General features: G+C 38.4%; 1 protein-coding gene across 4 annotated transcripts; it reads left to right on the top strand.

The window, feature by feature from the left end:
* Positions 1 to 10: 10 nt before the first annotated feature.
* Positions 11 to 14,275, top strand: dennd1c (DENN domain containing 1C). 4 transcript variants are annotated; one of them, XM_057331961.1, is made up of 23 exons: positions 11 to 1,082; positions 2,189 to 2,253; positions 2,618 to 2,661; positions 2,911 to 2,960; positions 3,126 to 3,245; positions 5,226 to 5,295; positions 5,382 to 5,462; positions 5,547 to 5,621; positions 6,362 to 6,415; positions 6,573 to 6,683; positions 6,996 to 7,096; positions 7,696 to 7,741; positions 7,815 to 7,916; positions 9,492 to 9,617; positions 9,707 to 9,808; positions 10,331 to 10,421; positions 10,505 to 10,545; positions 10,977 to 11,027; positions 11,099 to 11,146; positions 11,249 to 11,368; positions 12,649 to 12,734; positions 12,827 to 13,034; positions 13,112 to 14,275. In XM_057331961.1, the coding sequence occupies exons 1-23, from the start codon at positions 1,066 to 1,068 to the stop codon at positions 13,943 to 13,945; spliced, it is 2,643 nt and encodes an 880-aa protein (XP_057187944.1). In that variant the 5' UTR covers positions 11 to 1,065; the 3' UTR covers positions 13,946 to 14,275. The 4 variants fall into 4 exon arrangements, with proteins under 4 accessions (XP_057187944.1, XP_057187945.1, XP_057187943.1 ...); XM_057331962.1 differs by having other exon boundaries at positions 11 to 2,253; positions 11,276 to 11,368; XM_057331960.1 differs by having other exon boundaries at positions 11 to 2,253.
* Positions 14,276 to 19,623: the final 5,348 nt, after the last annotated feature.

The raw sequence follows: 19,623 nt of genomic DNA, 5'->3' as shown, positions 1-19,623 counted from the left end.
TATGCACAGTTTAGTTAATTTCAAACATTTACGCATAAAACTTCATAAAAAATAAAATAAAAATGTTTTAAGGTCATGAGAACATTAACGTAATAGTTGACTTGGCCATTAATGCTGCGGGTGTGGGATAGTTCCCAAACTGGAAGTTACATCTGGATTTAGTAACATTAAAATAATTTAGTAACATTAAGACCTTATTAGTAATATGAAAACACGTATCTCTTAACGTTAAACGAAATGAACGTATTTCCGGGTTATCCTAAATCCTAGGGTGCCTCGAACGCAGCATAATGCATACGTGCAGTTCCTCAACTGAACGCTAGAGGGTGCGTTTTCACATTTTAAAATTGAAACCACAGTTACTTACTGGGTTGACTAATATCGATACAGCAAGGCTGTTTAAATAAGATTGCATCTGGTTAAACCTGCTTATTCAGCACATGTTAAATGCCTTTAGAGTTAGAAGAGAAAGAGAGAATACATAACAGGCGATAGAAATGTGAAGGTCCATTCATTCCTGTCTTGCTTCTTGCACATGATTTTGTTTTCAAACGATGCTAAAACGAAAGTGTTCACATGAGAGTGTTTGCATATGAAGTTAAAGGCTCACCCAAAAATGACAATTCTGATGTCATTTCGAATCAGTAAGAGTTTCTTTCTTCTGCAGAACACAAAAGAAGATATTGTTGAAGAATGTTGGTGACCAAACAACATTGGACACCTTTGACATCCATTGTACGGACATTTCTCAAAATATCTTCTTTAGTGTTTCACAGAAACAAGAGTCACATACACATGAGGGCGCATGCTGGCACAATGATGCAAAACGGGACTGAAGATCCTGCTCATCACTGACAATGTGAAAAGATGTTGTGGAGAAATAGGCCACACACACACACACGCACAGATCAGGAAGTGCCGTCTTGCTAGTTGGCGGAATTGGTTGCTTGGTGTGAGGATGTGTGTGTGCACAGTGTGTGTTGATGTGTGTTATTAAAAGATCCGATGACTCCGGTCAGCTGAAGCCCTGAACATCACGGATGGACCTCAGCACACACCTGCAACATGGGTTCAAGGATAAAGTAAGATTCTCATGCTGTCTCTTTCTGATTCTCTCTCTCTGTTTGTTCATGTTGTGGTCTCATGCTCACTTCCTCTTCCTCACTCTGTTCATTCTCAAATGTGCCGTATCACGACTTAATAATTCAACTCATTTTCATAAGCAACAACTTTCGAAAAGTATTGTTGTATACTGGAAAATCCGCAGGAGAGATGGAGAATTTTGAAATATATCAAAAGTGTGAACGTAACGTGCAAAAAGCTGCTGTAGCGCTTCTGAGAAACTTCTGAGGGTTTGTTGCAATGGCTTTTAACCATCTGTTGTGACAAAGGGGTTTCAAGTTCACGCAACTGCACAAAGCCGATTTTAGGGTGGTTACATGGTCTTTGGAACAACGTTGCACATTTTGATTGTCTCTCTTATTTAACACACTCGATTCCAACCTTGATCTTGTTGGAAGAGCGAGATCAATGAACTGGGTGTGTCATGAGCGATGCTGTGGTCCATGATCAAAACCCACTGAAGTGTGGGTTAATATCACATTAACTATAGTTCACTGGAATCTGACAAAGTGTCAAATTAGTGTTTATTTTTACAGTTTGTCTTTTTGCTCAAACATATGCTTGTTCTTTCTTTCTTGAAGTGACAGTTTACCCGAAATGTTTACTTTGTCATCATTTACTCACCCTCAGGTTTGGAATGACAAGAGTAAATGATGACAGAATTTTTTTTTTGGGGGGGGGTGAACTATCCAATGGTAAAGTCAATGGTAGCCAGTGATGTTTGGTTACTAAGTTAATATGTCATGGTTTTGAAAGCTCATTTGAATAAGAATTCCAACCCACCAACACACAATATGATTGACTACATTTGTATTATACTTGAGACTTCATTCATACCCGGAAGCGCTGGCATTCATATCAACCGACACTTTTTGCTCGCTGCTAATCTGAAAGGTATTAAACCACATCCTGCTGCATAAATGAAGCGCATCATCTCTCGTGATTCAGATCGGAACGTAAACTGTGTGCATTTACACTCATCGTCTGGAGTTTTGAGTGTCAGTATTTACGATGAGTTCTGTTGAATGCATAATGATGGTGCTGCTTGTGATGTTGTTGTTCTTAGGAAAAACCCTGACAAAACCTTCTACTGGCTCTTTCAAGCCTCGTCTCCAATTGCCAGAGATAAAGGTGCGTACACACACACACGGCTATGTCTTCTCAGAATGACTTACTTCCTGTCATGTGACCCGAGGCAGAAAAACCACACAGCTGACACACTCGCATCAAACTGAGAGAAAGTGAAGTATGCTAGAGTCTCCTGACAGGGTGGAGAGAGTAAACACACTGACTATCTAAAGAGAGAGAGAGAGAGAGAGAGAGAGAGAACTGAGACTAATTCAGGTCTGAGGGTTTAAATGAGGTCTGGATGTAGAAACCAAGCTGAATTTGACTGGATAGCATACCAGGATAAATTTGGCCTCGCTTTGACCACATCCTCTTGAATGTTTTTTTAAAGCGCGCGTGTGTGTGTGTGTTCTCTTGATCTGAATAGACCCTGATGTGTTGTACCAGTTCCCCGAAGACTTCAGTGATGAGGTTGGTACCGTAGACACAGCGTGGTCTGATCTTTCATCTGTCCCCATCACACAAATATTTTCTTCCAGAAAAATCAATTATTCATATGCCTGAGTAAAAGATATTTATGTATTCCTAAATGTGTTGTAACATCGAGCGCAACTGGAACATCGACGTGTCTGGGAAATGCTCAGGATAGGCATACAGTACATTATAAAAGACGTGAATGAACTAATATTTGGTGATAACACTTCTAATGTTCTCCTACAGGAATCTCTGAGGTCCTTGCCACGCTTCTGCTTTCCCTACGACATAGAGAGGTAAAATGCATTATGCATTTGGCAGATGCTTTTATTTACTGTGCATCTCGTAACATTTGATCTGGAAATGAAACCCCTAACATCGCACTGCTAACACAATGTCAGCTCGTATGTTCACTTTCATTTTTTGTAAATGTAATGCGTGATTTATTGATTGATTGGCAGGGTGAAGGACGCTGTTGCCGTGCAGCACTTCACGTTTGTCTTGACAGATCTGGAGGGATGTCAGCGTTTTGGATTCTGCAGACTCACGTCCAGCTCTCAGACGTGCTTGTGTATACTGAGGTCAAAACTCTCCCTTACAAAATAAGAAGTTTTCAAGTGTGCTAATGCACTCTAAAAATGCTGGGTTAAAGGCACAGACCCAGCTTTTTGACCCAACGCTAAGTTGAAAATAACCCGGCATTCTTTTGTGTGTATACTTCTCTGCATTCAAATTGTATTAATTTTACTTAAAGTATATATATAATATATTTGAAGAGTTTGGTTCCAAAATGAGATACCTGATTGTCAAAAATCACGTTTTTATTGTGTTCGCTGTATTTTTTGTTATTATGTTTTAAATCAAAACAAACCAACTGCAGTTTGATTGATATTAATTGGAATGCACAATAAAAAAGTTATCTAATTTTGGAACCAAACTCTTAATTTGTACTTTTATAAAATTAAAAGTGGCCCCAAGAAGTACTTATATAGTACACTATATTGGCATTATACTTACTACATAAACTATGATTACATTTAAAATATACTCTTAAAAATAAAGGTGCTTCAAAGGTTCTTCACAGCGATGCCATAGAAGAACCATTTTTGGTTCCACAAAGAACCATTTTTTATTTATTTATTTATTTAACCAGGATAAAAATCTCATTGAGACTTCACAGTCTCTTCTTCCAGGGAGACCTGGTCAAGACAGCGGCACACAAAGTTTCACACAAAACAAAGACACATAATACTCCGTAGCTAAATCTAATAACAAGTAAATCAATAGAAACACTTACAGGAATCTTTTAAATCAGAATACAAAATACATTTAAAAGTGCATAATGATGGTAAGGACTCCAATTTAAGTACACTTTGCATGGAATGAAAAAGCACATTTACCAAATTCTGAGGACACTTTTGGAACTTTTAAGTGTAAATATATATACCTAAATATTTATAGGAACCAACTCTTTCAATATGGGTGCCATCCAGAGTTGAGATTACCACATCTGGTTCCTTACAGTTAGTACGACTAACGATAATATATTTGGTCTTTTTTTAGTTCAAAACCAACTTCATCTGTAACAGTGTGTGTTGAATGACATTAAATGCATTTTGTAGGTTCATTAATGCTCGGTTTACAGAAGATGCTGCTGTGCATATAACTGTATCATCAGTGTATAAATGTATATTAGCCGAGTCCACTCCAAAGTCTAAGTAATTTATGAAAATAGAAAACAGAATAGGAGCTAAGATGGATCCTTGAGGGACTCCTGATTTAACTTGTAAAAAAGAAGAATGATCATTTTCAAAACTTACGCATTGTGTGCGTTCAGATAGATAATCTTCAAACCACTTTAAGGCTTAATTTCTTTAACAATAAATTGTGATCAACAGAATCAAAGGCTTTTGACAGATCTACATATACTGTAATGCTGCACATGATTTTTTGTTATCTAATGAAGTTATGAGATTATTTGTCATTTACAGGGCTGCAGTTATGGTACTCTGACCTGCTATGAAACCAGATTGGTGATCATTAAGAATGTCATTATCTTTTAAAAAGTGCTTTAAATTTTCATTCATCAAAGACTCAAATACTTTCGCCAATACAGATAATCTAGGACGATTTTTTAATAATGGTAAAACTATTGCAGATTTCTACGTTTTTGTTATAGTATTTAAGATTAAACTTTGATAAAAAAAATAGAGGCAATTGGTTCTGCAACAATACTACTAGCCAATTTAAAAATTTAGTCAATGTTTCTTTAAAGAACCCTCTCTTTCTTACCTTTTTATGATCTGAAGAACCTTTTTTCGCCACAAGGAACCTTTTGTGAAACAGAAAAGTTTGTTGGGTGTTAACGGTTCTTTATGGAACCATTTAGACAAAAAAGGTTCTTCTATGGCATCGTTAAGCACCTTTATTTTTAAGAGTGTACTTGAACACAAGTCTATATACTTCATAGTATATTTAGTAAGATGATCTTAATGTACACTTATTTTCGAAAGGTCAGCTCTTGAGCACATGATCTAAAGCGCATACTTTGTCCACAACAGTTATTTGCCGTGGTTTGAGGTCTTTTACAAACTTCTGAACAGTCTAGCAGACTACATGACTAAAGGACAGGTGAGACGATCTCTACACTATATAAACACCATTTCCACACTGTTTATATATCGCGTCACATTTCCATCTGTGTAATATTCCGACAGACCAACGAGATGAAAGAACTCCTGTCTCTGCTGCACAAGCACCCTGTACCGCCAGCGAGCGGCTCCATCACTTTACAGATGGTAAGTGTTCATTGGCTGGTGGAAGTTCCGCTTATGACATCACATGTGTGACATCACAATCAGGTTCATGTGTTCTTCACTGAGGGAGGGAAGCTACAAATCCGCAGTGAGATGCCTGGCATCTGTGGACACACCCGTAAAGGGGAGGAGTCAGAGGGGGTGAGTCCCAGACCGGTGGACTAAACCTTCACTAAACCGCCAATACTAAAGCAAAATAACCCCTCGTGTACGCCAGCATACTAAATCAAACATTCACAAATGTGGATACTAATCATGAGTTGTTTGTGCCGTAAAACACTAACATTAGAGTGACACCGGTGTGCTTGATTTTTCAGTAACCACTGAATTTTGATTCATCTAACCTGAAACCTTCAGTTCAGATCCTCTTTCTTGTGCTCCACTTCTGTTGTTTTATTGTAGCTTTATTAATATTTGGATTATTAGCTTTATTTTGTATTGTTATTTTTAATGTAACATTTTCATTGTAAAATGTATTTTATATTTTAATTTGTATAATTTTTGTAAAATGCCTTTGTCATTTTATTATATACTTCTTTTTTTAATATTGGTCTTTATGGTTACATTTTATTTAAGTTAAAGTTTTATATTTACGTATTTAAACAATTTCTTTGTTTTTAATAAATAATAATAATAATCGTTTTATTTATTATTATTTATTAATTGAATTTAGTTCAACTTCATTTCAGTTTATTGCTATTTGTAATGTTTCCTTTTTAAACATAATTTTTAGACCTATTATTTGATTTCAGATTAACAGGAATGTTCTAATACTTTTAATTTTAGTTAACTATAATAACCCTGATCCAAATAGGCCATATTGTTTGGATTTGTGACTATTATTTTAATACCAACTATAGAGTGTTGTTTCTTTCCACTAGATCCCATACTTTATTGCTCCAGATCCCAAAGCCCTGCCGTCTATTCCAGAGAGTGTGAGTTTATTTGTCCATCAGTCCATCCGCCCATCTTATCTGGCTGTCTGTGCATCATCTATCCATCCATTCTAGCTTAATATATTTTGAATGTTTTTTTATATTGATTTTATTTTCTCTTTCATCATGTGTTAATATATGCATGTGTGTGTATCAGAGGAATCTGACCGAGCTGGTGGTTGCAGTGGACGTTGGGAATATCCTGCAGCTTTACGCCAGCATGCTGTTTGAGAGACGCATTCTCATCTACTGCAGTAAACTCAGCACAGTGAGTCTGAATCACCAGCCGTTGATGAAACTTCTAATAAAGATCCACTGAATTAACAGCACAGCGACAATGTGTATCAGTCCATCCTAGAAAAACTGTAAATACCGCTCAGTGTTTGTTTCCGTCTGTCATGCATATTCAATGCAAGAGACACAAGAATGCATTCAAGCTGCTTGCTTAGATCATCAATAGTGAATCACATCTGCAAATTAAGAATAACAATTTAATTTGAATGAACAATCAAGTATATTGAATATATGAATAGGCACCTGGATACTTCCCGTTTTTACACTGTATTTTGTGTTTGTTTAGCTTACAGCCTGCGTGCACGCGTGTAATGGAATGCTCTTTCCCATGTACTGGCAACACATCTTCATTCCCGTCCTTCCACCGCACCTGCTAGACTACTGCTGGTGAGAACGCACACCATGACATGCAAACGCCCGTCCACCCGCTCTCAAAAAGGCGTATTAATACGTGTTAACATGTCATATAAACACATTATGTACAGTATAACTAGCTACTTTCCATCCAAAGTTGCGAATTTAAATTATGCGCACAACTGGAATATCGCATTTAACATTTGCGGTTAAGCCAACGTTTCCATCCAACAAGTCAGTAGTAACTTCCTGATAATTTGGCGCCAAATAACACGGAGAAAACCTCTCGCTGTTCGCCATTGTGTTGTCACGTGATCACTGCCGAGGCAAAGTCACGTGACTATTTTGATGCGCATCAACGATTTTATTCGGTAAATGTGTTTCCATCGTAAAAATGCATCCTACTTAGTTAACCGTATTTTTCGAATTTATGCGCATGATTGTGTTGTTTTATCATTAAAATTGGCGGACGGAAACATAGCTACTTTGTGTTGGTTGTGTGTTAAATAAAAGTGACAACGCAAGATGTGTTAAGAAATAACAGAGATTGTGTTCGTTTTAAGACAACATTTTGGAGTGCATGTGAAGGCCCCGCTGTGTCTCATGTTCAGTTTTTTGTTTTATCTCTATAGTGCCCCGATGCCGTACCTCATTGGAGTCCATTCCAGCCTGGCCGAGGTACAAGAAATTCTTTCTCTCACATGCAGACGTGTTGTCACGCAATTATTATGGTCTGTTCTTTGTGCTGTAGAGAGTGAAGAGTCGAGCTTTGGAAGATGTGGTCATTCTAAACGTAGACACAAACACTTTGGAGTCGCCCTACCAGGACCTGAAAAAGATCCCAGCTGATGTGGTGAGACTGCTTTATGCATTTGATTCATGATTGTAAATTTAAATGAAATTGACCACGCCCTCGCAGTCCGTCCGGATGATGAAACACAATTTGATTGAAATCACAGCCTTCCACGCCACTATCATTGTTTTCTGTAAATTTATGACAATGGTTAATGTTTTCACTGTTGTATGGTAGAGGGCGCTGTTATGCATTTTCTGTTTCTTTTTGTTCAAGTGTTATTTTTATAAAAAGCAACCAATGAAAATACTTTTATTTCTTTTTAATTAAAAGCAGAGGCTCTTTTCTTCCTTTTGATAAATTCACACATTTAAGGTGCAGTTTGTAAAATCTCAAAACAGATATGTTCAAAACAACAACAACAGTGTAGCTTGATGACGCTGTGAAGGAGCGTGGAATAATGGGAATTGTGGTCTTCAACTCCATTACTAATAATCAATCAGAAGTGAATGAGAAATCACGTTTATGGATGATGTAAATTAACAAAGTTTTATAAATGTTGCGTTTGATGACGTGATTTTATTTCATTATAATGAATTAAATAGTAATAAATTAATTTGATGAATTACGTCTAATCAGATGATCTAAAAACGATCACTGCTTGTTCAGTAAATATATACATGACACTCGTGCTATTTTAAGAAAAAGACATTCAAACAATACGACTAACCTTGTTGATCGATATAATAATCATGCGTTTCTGTCAGTAAAGGAATCTAAACAGTTGCTCACCTGTCTAGTAAAACACATGAAAGATCAGCGTCTCTGTCTAGTAAAAAATGTCTTTGTTGAGAACCAGCTGCAAACAGTAAAGAATAATTGTGCTCCATAACGACTTCGCAAACAAGATAATTGCTTGATAGACGCTACAAACTAATACTTTAATTAATCATTTGTCCACGAGACTGTGTTGTCATGGTTTCTACGGCAGTAAAAGCGGAAACCGAGGGTAACGCCAGAGACTGTGTTATTAGGGAGATGCAAGGTCTGGAGAAAGCGTAACGGCGTACACGAATCACGTGAGGGACCTCAGCCAATCATATAACAGCCTCTAGTCTGCTTTCCTACATTCCGCTGAAGGTTGCAGGCTTTCCATCTAGTGTCTCTGGTAACGCGGATATGACGCCATTGACAGGCGACTGCCAGACACGTCCCGTGTCACTTGATAAAATGGCAATTTTCTCACGATTTACAAATAGTTGGAAACATTTGAGGTATTGTAAGTACTCAACTGAACAAAATATATAAATCTGGCCTAGTGGTTTTTGGATATTTTACTGCAAAAAAGTTACAAACTGTAGCTTTAACGAAATATTTTAGGAGCCATAAAAAAAGTGTGAATTTAATAAGCTGACAAAAATCGAGAGGAATCTTAGTAGTCCAGCACACGTTTTAAATACTGTAAAACTACTGTAAACTTCACTTTTACATAAATTACTTTTATTTGATTCTTTTTTATTTCCACTTCCCTTTCTCATTTAAACTTCTGCATCCTATTTGCCACCTCAAATCGGGAACTGTATTCTCAATTCACTTGAATGAACAAACCAGGGTGGACTCTGTGTGTGTGTGTAGGTGGCAGGACTGAAGGTCAGGCTGAAGAAACAGGCAGCGCTGGTGGGCTCGGGGGTTTCTCGTGCTTTTCTCAGATCTCAGGCTCTGCTGTTTGGAGGCTACAGAGACGCTTTACAATGTGTTGATGTGAGTGACGCACAATGACGTAAAAAAACTTGACATTCAAATTCATAAATATCACGTTCACTCACAATGGTTCTGTTTCGACTTTGAAGGAAGGGCCGGTCGTGTTCTCTAAGGAGTTATTTCTGAACCATAAGTCTCAAAGTATGAAGGAGTTTTTAGAAAGCGCTGTTCACCTGCAGTGTTTCAAAGAGGTACTGTAACTACACGAAAAAAACTTCTTATATTCCATATTCTGGTTTGTTGTGTTTAATGTAAACGCATCTGTTCAAGCATAATTCTGTCAGCCACAATGTGTTAATTTGTGTTGTGTTAGAAAAAACAAAATGTTTAATTATAGCCATTATCATCTTTTAATAGTTTTTTAAGTTTCTATTATATTTAAAGAATGTTGCAACTTTAGTCATTTTTGTGTACTACTTTAAAATACAATTTGCTTGTAACTTGGCAAGATGCAGTTTTTCCAGCGTTGCTCTAGACTTACGGAGGGAATTTTCACCAAAATTAAGATGAATAAATGACACGATGAAAATGAAAACCAGATTAACAACTTTATTATAGAAAACTATAGAATGCAACGTGTGACAAAACAAAAAAAATAAAACGAATCGTTTCATTTTAAGTGACAATGCACCACCACCATATCAGACTGTTCTGTTAATAAAAAAGACACAAAGGCTCATAAATAAGATGAACTAAAATAATAATGTTTTTAGTTTATTGATGGCCGGCTGGAAATGCTGAACCAAGGCAAAGAGCCGGATGATGTGTTCGAAGAAGAGGTTCTGCATTGTGAATCCTCATCAGGTGAGTCTTTGCCTTTACTGTATGTGTGTGTAACAGAACATTTACATATTTCAGCGCTAATTCATATCTGCGATTTTTTCCAGCTGGTTCTAACTTGTGTCGGCAATGGGTTGGAAATTTGAAGGTACGTTTTATTCGGACATTGAGATCTGACTTATATCTCTTTTCTACTCTTTCTATCCTTAAAAAAAACTTTGTTTTGTATACTGTGCTGGGCTATATGACACCAGTTTCTACTGCACTTATGCTTTGTTGTCCTTATGTTGTTCCAATTGCTTCTATTGTTTACCTCATTTGTAGGTCGCTTTGGATAAAAGCGTCTGCTAAATGACTAACTGTAATAACTATTAATAACTTCTCCAAGAATCTTTAGTTTTGCTTGAATAAAATACTAGCCTACATATATATATATATATACCTTTATATATCGTATATTTTGCAGTATACACCATGATTACTTTGCATTTTCTTTAAATACAATAAGCAGCACATAGCATGCATACTGTACAGTATGCTAGTATTTTATTCTGAACGCAGCCTCCTTGCTCTTCACAGAAAGGGGGTGGAGCCTTGATTGTGACATGCAAGTCTACAGCTAACAAAGCAGTGAGTACTTTTAATCATTGATTATTTACATTTCTTGTCAAGCATTTACTTATTGTTATTCTTTCATATAGACTAAATATCACAACAAATTTGGTCTGAAAAACCTTCTGTCGTCAAAGGTGAGTTATTTCTTTTATTACTGTATATATGAAGATGCTTTTGCATGCATACTATGTCAATGTGTGTGTATGTGTGTGTGTGTGTCTTGAATTCCGTCTCAGTGTCATACTGAATCCCACATGTTGCAGAGAGGAGGGTCCGTATGTGGGCCGCACACGTATCGCCTCATCCAATCAGATTGCCTACAGAACCGTCTACCAATCACGCAGCACTTTGGGAGGGTGAGTGACACCTATTTATGTTGATGCACCTATTTTAGCATTCGAGAGTTTACTGTGTGGCACTGTGGAATGCTTGATTGTGATTGGTTGATGTTTTTGTATAACGGCGCTAAGCTTTATAATAATCGACCTTGGTTGTCCCGGGCAACTGATTTCTTACAAACCATGTTTTATGTCTATCACACAATCTTACGTCTCAACCATAATCAATATGAATTCAAATGCATATTTCATACTCATTTATTTATTTTTGGCAAGTAACTGTCAATGTTATATAAAAACTGAACTGGAAAATTGTTCCACAAAAAAACTTTCAGTCAAAGGTTCTTTAAAGCAGGGGTTCCCAAACTATTCAGCCCGCGACCCCCAAAATAACAGTGCCAGTGACTCGAGACCCCCACTTACAGCCTGAAAAATAATCTGCGTGCACATGGGACTGTTTAACGTGGTGCTGTAAATAGACTTTCTGCGCCGAACCTAATGCGGTTGCTAATGTTGTTAATGCGACGTAATCACCTCAGAGGTCACGATCAAGGGGGAGGAAATGCCTAAGGCGGACGGCTTTTTATTTGCCTGGTTTTATTTTTAACTTAACTAATATGTTTATATTTTGTTACACTTATTTATTACATATGCTATTTCTAATAGGCCTAATAAAAAATGATTTCTGGAAATCATCGGCCTTGCGACCCCCACTTTGGGAACTCTTTCTTACATTTTTATAATCTAAAGCAGTGGTTCTCAAACTTTTTCGTTGTAAGGCCCCCTTTGTGTTAAGTGCATCGCTTTGCGGCCCCCCATATAAAGACGTATAATCTTAAACTTAGAATTTTAATTAAACCAAAAACATTCAGTTATACAATGCTGGAACCTCAATTCTTTTGGTTGGTGGTGTCATTTTTCTGATGTTTGATTGCATAAATTCTATGATAAATTTCTATATTTCATAAAATGCCACAAAATCTGTGGCCCCCCTGGATCCATCTTGGGGCCCCCCAGGGGGCCACGGCTCCCAGTTTGAGAACAACTGATCTAAAGAACCCTTTTTCACCACAAAGAACCTTTTGTGAAACAGAAAGGTTCTTCGGATGTTAAAGGTCCTTTATGGAACCAAAAGGCTCTTCTATGGCATCGAAGAACCTTTTGAAGTGTTCATGAAAATGATTCTTTATGGAACCATTTTGACAAAACCGGTTCTTCTATGGCATCGGGAAGCATCTTTATTTTTAAGAGTGTAGTGTTTAATTACACTACTGCACCTTTCATTTTTGGTTTTTTAGTCTCGGCCACGTCGGCCAGCACGCAAGCACCCCGCCAACCACTATGACCAAAAGACGCAGGACATCCACAGCACCTGTGAGGATGGGTGAGAACAAAAAAACAGATCCCATGCATCTTTACCATTTCATAAATCGCTTACGACGTTTCTTTGCTAATGCGTTTGTGTGTTTCTTTTAGTGCTACAGAGGAGCCGGAGCAGTGTTCCGGATCCAGCGAGTTACCGGAAGACGATGATCTTTCTCTCGTGTCGGATGCAGAAGAGATGGACCTGCTCGGGGAGATCTTCGACACTTTGAGTGCTCAGAGCTCCAGAGAACCGGGCTTACTGTACAGCACACGCAGTCTGGACGTCTTCGGCTCGGACAGCTGTGAATTCATCTCACGTGTAAGACCATTTAACAACAACATACAGGTACCTGTGAAGAAACAACATGCTCTTCACCGTTTACATTTCTCTTTCAGAGGAGTCTGGCCGCACCCAGTCAGGAGAGTCTAAGTCCTTCTGTCGGAAACAGTGGAAGTCTCATGAGCTGGGAGGAGGAGCTAGAGGAGGGGCCAGGCGATCAGAGGGAGGAGTCTGAAATCTTGATCGACATGCCAGAGAAGTCCAAGACAGGCTTCAAGGACTTAGAGGAAAGTTTGTGTTCAGATGTTCAGAGTTTAGGAGATGCTTCTTTCGACCTAAAGGTGGATTGTAAAGAGGAGCAAGACGATCGCTGGTTGACACGAGACGGAGTAAATGGAACGGTGGATGAGTGTGAGGAATGTTTGGATACGGGGACAATGATTGGAGAGAAGCCAGTGGAAATGAAGACGCAAGCAGACAACGAAGAAGAAACAACAGAGGATGACGTAGATGAACATCACAATGAGGACTTGAGATCCTCAGAGCACAGCGAGGCGAAACAAAAGCCGTTTCAAGAAGCTACAACTGAAAGAATCATCTCCCCCGTGTCTGTCAATATAGAAGAGAGGTCAGATGAAACAGCAGAGGAAGTGAAGGTCGAATGTCTGTCTCCGAGCACGTCACCTACCGTAGCTCTGTTCCAGCGGCAAGTCTCACAGTCCAGGTCCTCGACCGACTCTTCGGTTCCCAGCACTAGTTTCAGAGGACAGGATTCTTCACAAGAAACTGCTTTGAGAAGTCGCAACATCCATGTGGCATCCAGAAGGCCAGCGGCGGGCACGCACACAGATGAACAAAGTTCAAGACCGCCTCCAATACAGTTGCTAGACGAAGAGCAGGACCAGGCACTCATTAAAGTCTCAGAGTTGAAGAAGAGATTTGAACATTAGCACAACAATGAACCAAGTGTATCCGAGTGTAACGATACCACAAAATAAAAAATCTTGTTTATTCACCCCCATGTGGTTGAAAACCTGCATGTTACTCTTTCTTCAGATGAACATCAAAGAAGATCTTTTGAGAAATGTCTTCAAAATATCTTTTGTGTTCTGCAGCTTGTGATGACATTTCATGTTTTTCTTTGGATCATCATGAACCGATGAATTGTGTACAATAGCGTCAGGGAAACTATCGGGGCGATTTTGATTTCATGCTGACATGCGTTTTAAATAAACTCTGCACAAATAAAATGCGTCTAACCCCATCTGACCAGACATCAGTAATCATTTATAGAAAATTTATCGGAGAGGGCAAAGCTCTGTCTGTCGGCGACCGAAAACATGGAACAAACATTGACACAACAAAATCATGAGTCTGAACATTCAATCCATCCAGAAAATCGAGGTCATGTACTCCAAGATGCATTTTAATGAATTATCCATTACTACACGTGACTTCACATTATCTTTATCAACATATTCTTATTACATCGCAGACGTTACAACAACGCAAACATAATACACAACAATTATATTCAGGAAAAAGTGCAAGACATGTATTTGTGTGTCAGTGTACAGTTTTCATCTGTGTGCAGCTGTCTTTAACTTCAACATAACTGTTGACATCGAAGGAATTCAGTAAGATAAATGTCTCGGACTCTTGGAGGAGCTACACCATCAGCTGGAGGTAAAGCTGCCATGTGTGATGTGCAGACTCCTTCCAAATGCCTCTCAGGTAAATTCATTAAACAAAAAGAATACAACAAAAGTTTAACTGGCTCTCACACAGCTGTCTGCATTCATCATATCAATGCAAACCCCTTGCATTTGCCAGTAGCTTTATCTTTAACATGTTCGTGAGTTCCTTTAATTCATTTTTCAATTGTTAACTGGGTGAACGTGCAGTATTACTTCATCTCGGTCAAAATTGCAAAATAAATACCAACCACCGTTTAAAATGTTCTCTAAGACATCCACCCTGACCTGTCTGGAAGAAAACCACACGAGTGTTTGGTGCATCTGCCACAGGGCTAAAGTTGTGCGCTGATTCACGGATTCGATCAGGTTTTATTTGTAAGTCACAGGTTCAACCAGGTTTAATTTGATTCACTAATTCAGCAGGCTTCGGATCGGATTCATTGATTCAGACAGTTTTCAGACCTGATTCACAGATTCAATCAGGTTTCAGACCTGATTCATTGATTCAATCAGGTTTCAAGCTTGATTCACTGATTCAACCAAGTTTCAGATCTATTCACTAACTCCACCGAGTTTCCAATCGAATTCACTGATTCAGCCAGGTTTCATATCTGATTCACTGATTCAGACAGTTTTCAGATCTGATTCACTGATTCAGACAGTTTTCAGATCAGATTTAGACAGTTTTCAGACCTGATTCACAGATTCAATCAGGTTTCAGACCTGATTCATCGATTCAATCAGGTTTCAAGCTTGATTCACTGATTCAACCAAGTTTCAGATCTATTCACTAACTCCACCGAGTTTCGAATCAAATTCACTGATTCAGCCAGGTTTCATATCTGATTCACTGATTCAGACAGTTTTCAGATCAGATTCAGACAGATTTCAGATCAGATTCAGACAGATTTCAGATCAGATTCAGACAGATTTCAGATCTGATTCACTTATTTAGCCAGGTTTCAGACCCGATTTACTGATTCAGCCAGACTTTAGATCTGATTCACTGATTCAGCCAGGTTTCAAACACGAGTCACTGATTTAGAAAGGTCTTAGATCAGCCTCTCCTCTTGTGTGGTGTGGTCTTACGTCAGCACGGTCTCTCACAGAGCTACATTCAGATCAGTCTCTCCTCTTTAGGCAGGGGCAGGGCGAGACCAGGTTTCTCTGGTCTTTGGTTTCTGGCTTGTTTTTGCTCTTCCGCACTGGGCTGGTAGCTCCCCTCCATCTGCCTTCTCTTACGGAAAACACACGAGAACACAACTACAACCAGAACCAGAAGAGCCACCGCCGCCGCCAGCAGCGGGCCCGACGCGCTCTCCTTAGACATGATGCTCCGCTGCTGACACACAAACACAGGGCGAGAATGTCTGTGTTATTGTGTGTTCTCAGGGTGTGTTCGTTAAATAGGACATGACATGTGAGCAAACACACAGGTATGAGAGGAAAATTACCTGATTACATGCGATTACACCGATCTGTGTGGCTTTGTGTGCTCATTCCTTCACATTTTGGAGGAAAACTTTAACCTAGGCGGGAAGACATTCAGTTAGATGCCAAACACACACAGAGATGAGAAGATACACTGAAAGGCTTTATTGTTTCAGCTGTGCACTGAAGGGGGTTAATTATTAGTTTGGAGAAATGCCGCTGATAGAGAACTGTGAGCATTTCTCTTCAGTTTCCTCTTTACAACATATGCCCGTGAAACACGGCTCTCTCTCTCTTTAAAACAGTACAAGTACACTATGACATTTTGAACATGACTATAGTTATACCCTAGTATCGTCTGACATGCACCACTGGTAAAAAGTGTACAGATTTGTTCTTTTTTTAATAACACAAATGAAAGTATGAAAATTAGCATTGACCAAAAGGTCAAAAACCAAATAAACACAGGTCCTTTTATCAACCGACTTGACGATGTGCCAAATGGGTTCATTTAAACAGGCCACATAAAAATGACATAAGCATTTAGTAAACTGTAAGAAGTGGCCTGGATGCTATGGTGTCTTTTAAACTTACTATAGTAAATACTAATGTGTAAGATTATTTACTACAGTTACGGTCAATAGTTAGTTGTAGAACACTACATCATAAAGTGAAGTATTAAAGTAATACAGAATTCCTCTACATTCGTTGTTAAAGAGTTTGTTTCCTATAAATCACGAAAAACATTCAGTAAGATGACACAGGCACAGCTAAAACAACTTTGCATTTTGTAAGGTCGAAATGCTGTTTTTTAAATAGGTTAATAACGAAAGCCTGGTTGGAGTGATTTGATCGCAGGCAAACGTTAAAGAGCGCTGAGGTGAAACTCTGCCCTGGAATGCGGTGGCGGTGAAGCCGGTTTAGTGAGCTCCTCTCTCTCCAAACACCCACAACAAAGTAAAACCATCCGATTCATCGTCTCACCTGAGAAACTGTCCTGACATCCGCGGAGGAGACGCTGGTATTGTTTCTGTCATTCACAATCGATCACAACCTGACTAAACCTCGTTTCATCCGCGCGTTCATGTCGGCGGCTCTCTCGCACCTGCGTCCGGTGGCGCGTCAACTCCCCGTACCTGTTCCACTCACGTGAGGCGCGCCGAAAAACATCAACGCCCACTTTTTTTCTCAAGTGCACATTTCAAGAGGCGTTACGGGCGTTCACACGACGCGTTGCGTTGCATCTTTGTGTGTTTTTTGTGTAAAGATGTTTACACACATATGAATTCTCTTATAGGCTGCGTTACTCACCCCGATGACATCCCAGATGTGTGACTTTCTTTCTTCAGTTAGACATTAAATCGGACTTTCATTCAATTATTCTTTTTAAGCTTTGTCATGCCATTAAGTTGGGTGCAATTTTTTGAAGTGCCAAAAAGCTGAAACATACGACTCGAGGGGATAATGAATATCTCTGAAGCGAAGATACCTCCAAGGGCACCCCACCATAATTTATCACAATCTGTTCTTTCCCTTAGCTGTGCATTCACAGGTATAGAAAGTGAAAGTTAAGATGATAATGAATAATAAAACCGTTCTCGCGCTGCGTCAGGCCAACGCTACGCTAACAATAATATGTACAGGGTTTATTGAAGCCTAACATTAGCTACACCGCGAAAAATCAACAATGGACCAAATTAAGGCGTATGAAACACACGTTCAATGTTCCACCAGGAAGGAGTTGTGAAGGAGAATGAGCGGGAAAGCGATTTACTGCCCTTTTGAGAAGGCAATTGATACGGGCTTCGACCAAGACAACATTTGAGGAGCAAAACACTGGAGTAACAGTCCCACATGTTGATGGAGTGTATGCTATCATGACATGGCTCAGTTCAGGATAAGAAAAAATGGAAATCTCACAATTTAGAGATATTTACTTAGCGTTCAATTTTGTGATGCAGCCTGTTGATACTTGAATCTTAAAGCATCAGACTATAATTGATGTAATTTGTGTTAGATTTTTGTAATTTAACACCATTATAAAGGTGATTATGCTTAGCACACAGAAAACAAAAGCTGTGTTCTAAAATTATTGTATACTTAATTTTTCCATAAATAATAGTACGTCATGTATAAATTAACACATTTTGCCTGAAAATAAAATAAAAGCAGTCACTTTCAGAAGGCTGTACTTAAATAACAATGCCAAAACCTTACAGTAGTGGTAAACAAAGAATGACCAATAATAATAATAATGGAAAATAAAATTTACAAAGTTTACACCCGACAGCGATGATATCTATCTTAAATCAAAAGTAACTCCAAAATGCAAAATAAAATGGAACATAAATAATATAATGCAAATATAAAAGTCCTTAAGAGAGTGATGAGAAGACCCAGTTTCTACTTCTGCTGCATCTTCTCGGAGTAAAAAAAAGGAACGCAATGAGACTTGTTTAATAGAGTACTTCAATACAATATACTAAAAAAAGAGAGAAAAAGTATTACATCTGCAAGAGAATTATATTTTTTGGTGGTTCAAAAATTCACATTTGTCCATTCAAGTTATCCACACTCTAATCAATCAATGTTTGTAAAAATGTTTCAACTTTATCTGTTAGCTTTCTGAAACGGTTGGTCATGACAACAACACTGATGGGAGTTCACGTTTTAGTTAGCAGCTTGTTTTTACTGAAATGTATAGATTCGCTTTAGATGAAATCCACTGCACTCAATAAATGCTAAAATGTGTTTTTCACCATCTTAAATTGATGGCCATGCACTTAGATGGAGCCATTCGTTGCTGTTCTGATGAGGAAAGTCATATCTTGGACAGCCTTTGAGTTAGCACATTTTAAATGTAGTATACAATGCAAAGCCCACGTTAGGAAATATCTAAAAGTAGCTTATGATCTTCTGCTTTACCAAAGTTGAGGAACTCTCTCTTGCACTAATTTCAGAAGAAACGTGGTGGAGGATGTAGTCAACATCGTGCTGGAAAAAATGCAAAATGCAAGTCGACAGAATTACTAACTGGTGTTCAAAAAACCAATGCTGGTAAAGAAATTTCACTTACTGTGTTGTCTCTTGCAGAGATTGTTTCCATAAGCATGTCCAGCAATCCATACAGTTGGATGTCTTGATGCAAGGGGCCAAGCAGTGATGCAACTCAAAATGTTGCATGGGGAACAACTGCTTTCCTAGAGAAAAACATGTGACATGAATTATACAAAGCAAAACTACTAATCAATATCTTTTGAATGTGTTTTAGTTTTGTTGTAAACAATTTTAGCAGAAGACTGCAACGTAAATTAAAATGGGTCTACTTATTAAAGCATTGCAATAACATTTAGTATTTAAATGGCAGTTATCCTGGATAACGTTTATTACTGATAGGTTACCAGCCAGAATTTCTCAACAGTAGTCAACTAATGTTACCTTCACCCAGAAAAGTGAGAAATCGTGAGAAAAGATGCTAACGTTACATGATGTGCTCGTCC

The sequence above is a fragment of the Triplophysa rosa genome, linkage group LG4 (assembly GCF_024868665.1).
Source record: "Triplophysa rosa linkage group LG4, Trosa_1v2, whole genome shotgun sequence".
NCBI classification, from domain to species: Eukaryota; Metazoa; Chordata; class Actinopteri; order Cypriniformes; family Nemacheilidae; genus Triplophysa; species Triplophysa rosa.
The sequence above is the reverse complement of the archived record's forward strand: the minus strand, read 5'-3'. Positions and strand labels throughout refer to the sequence as shown.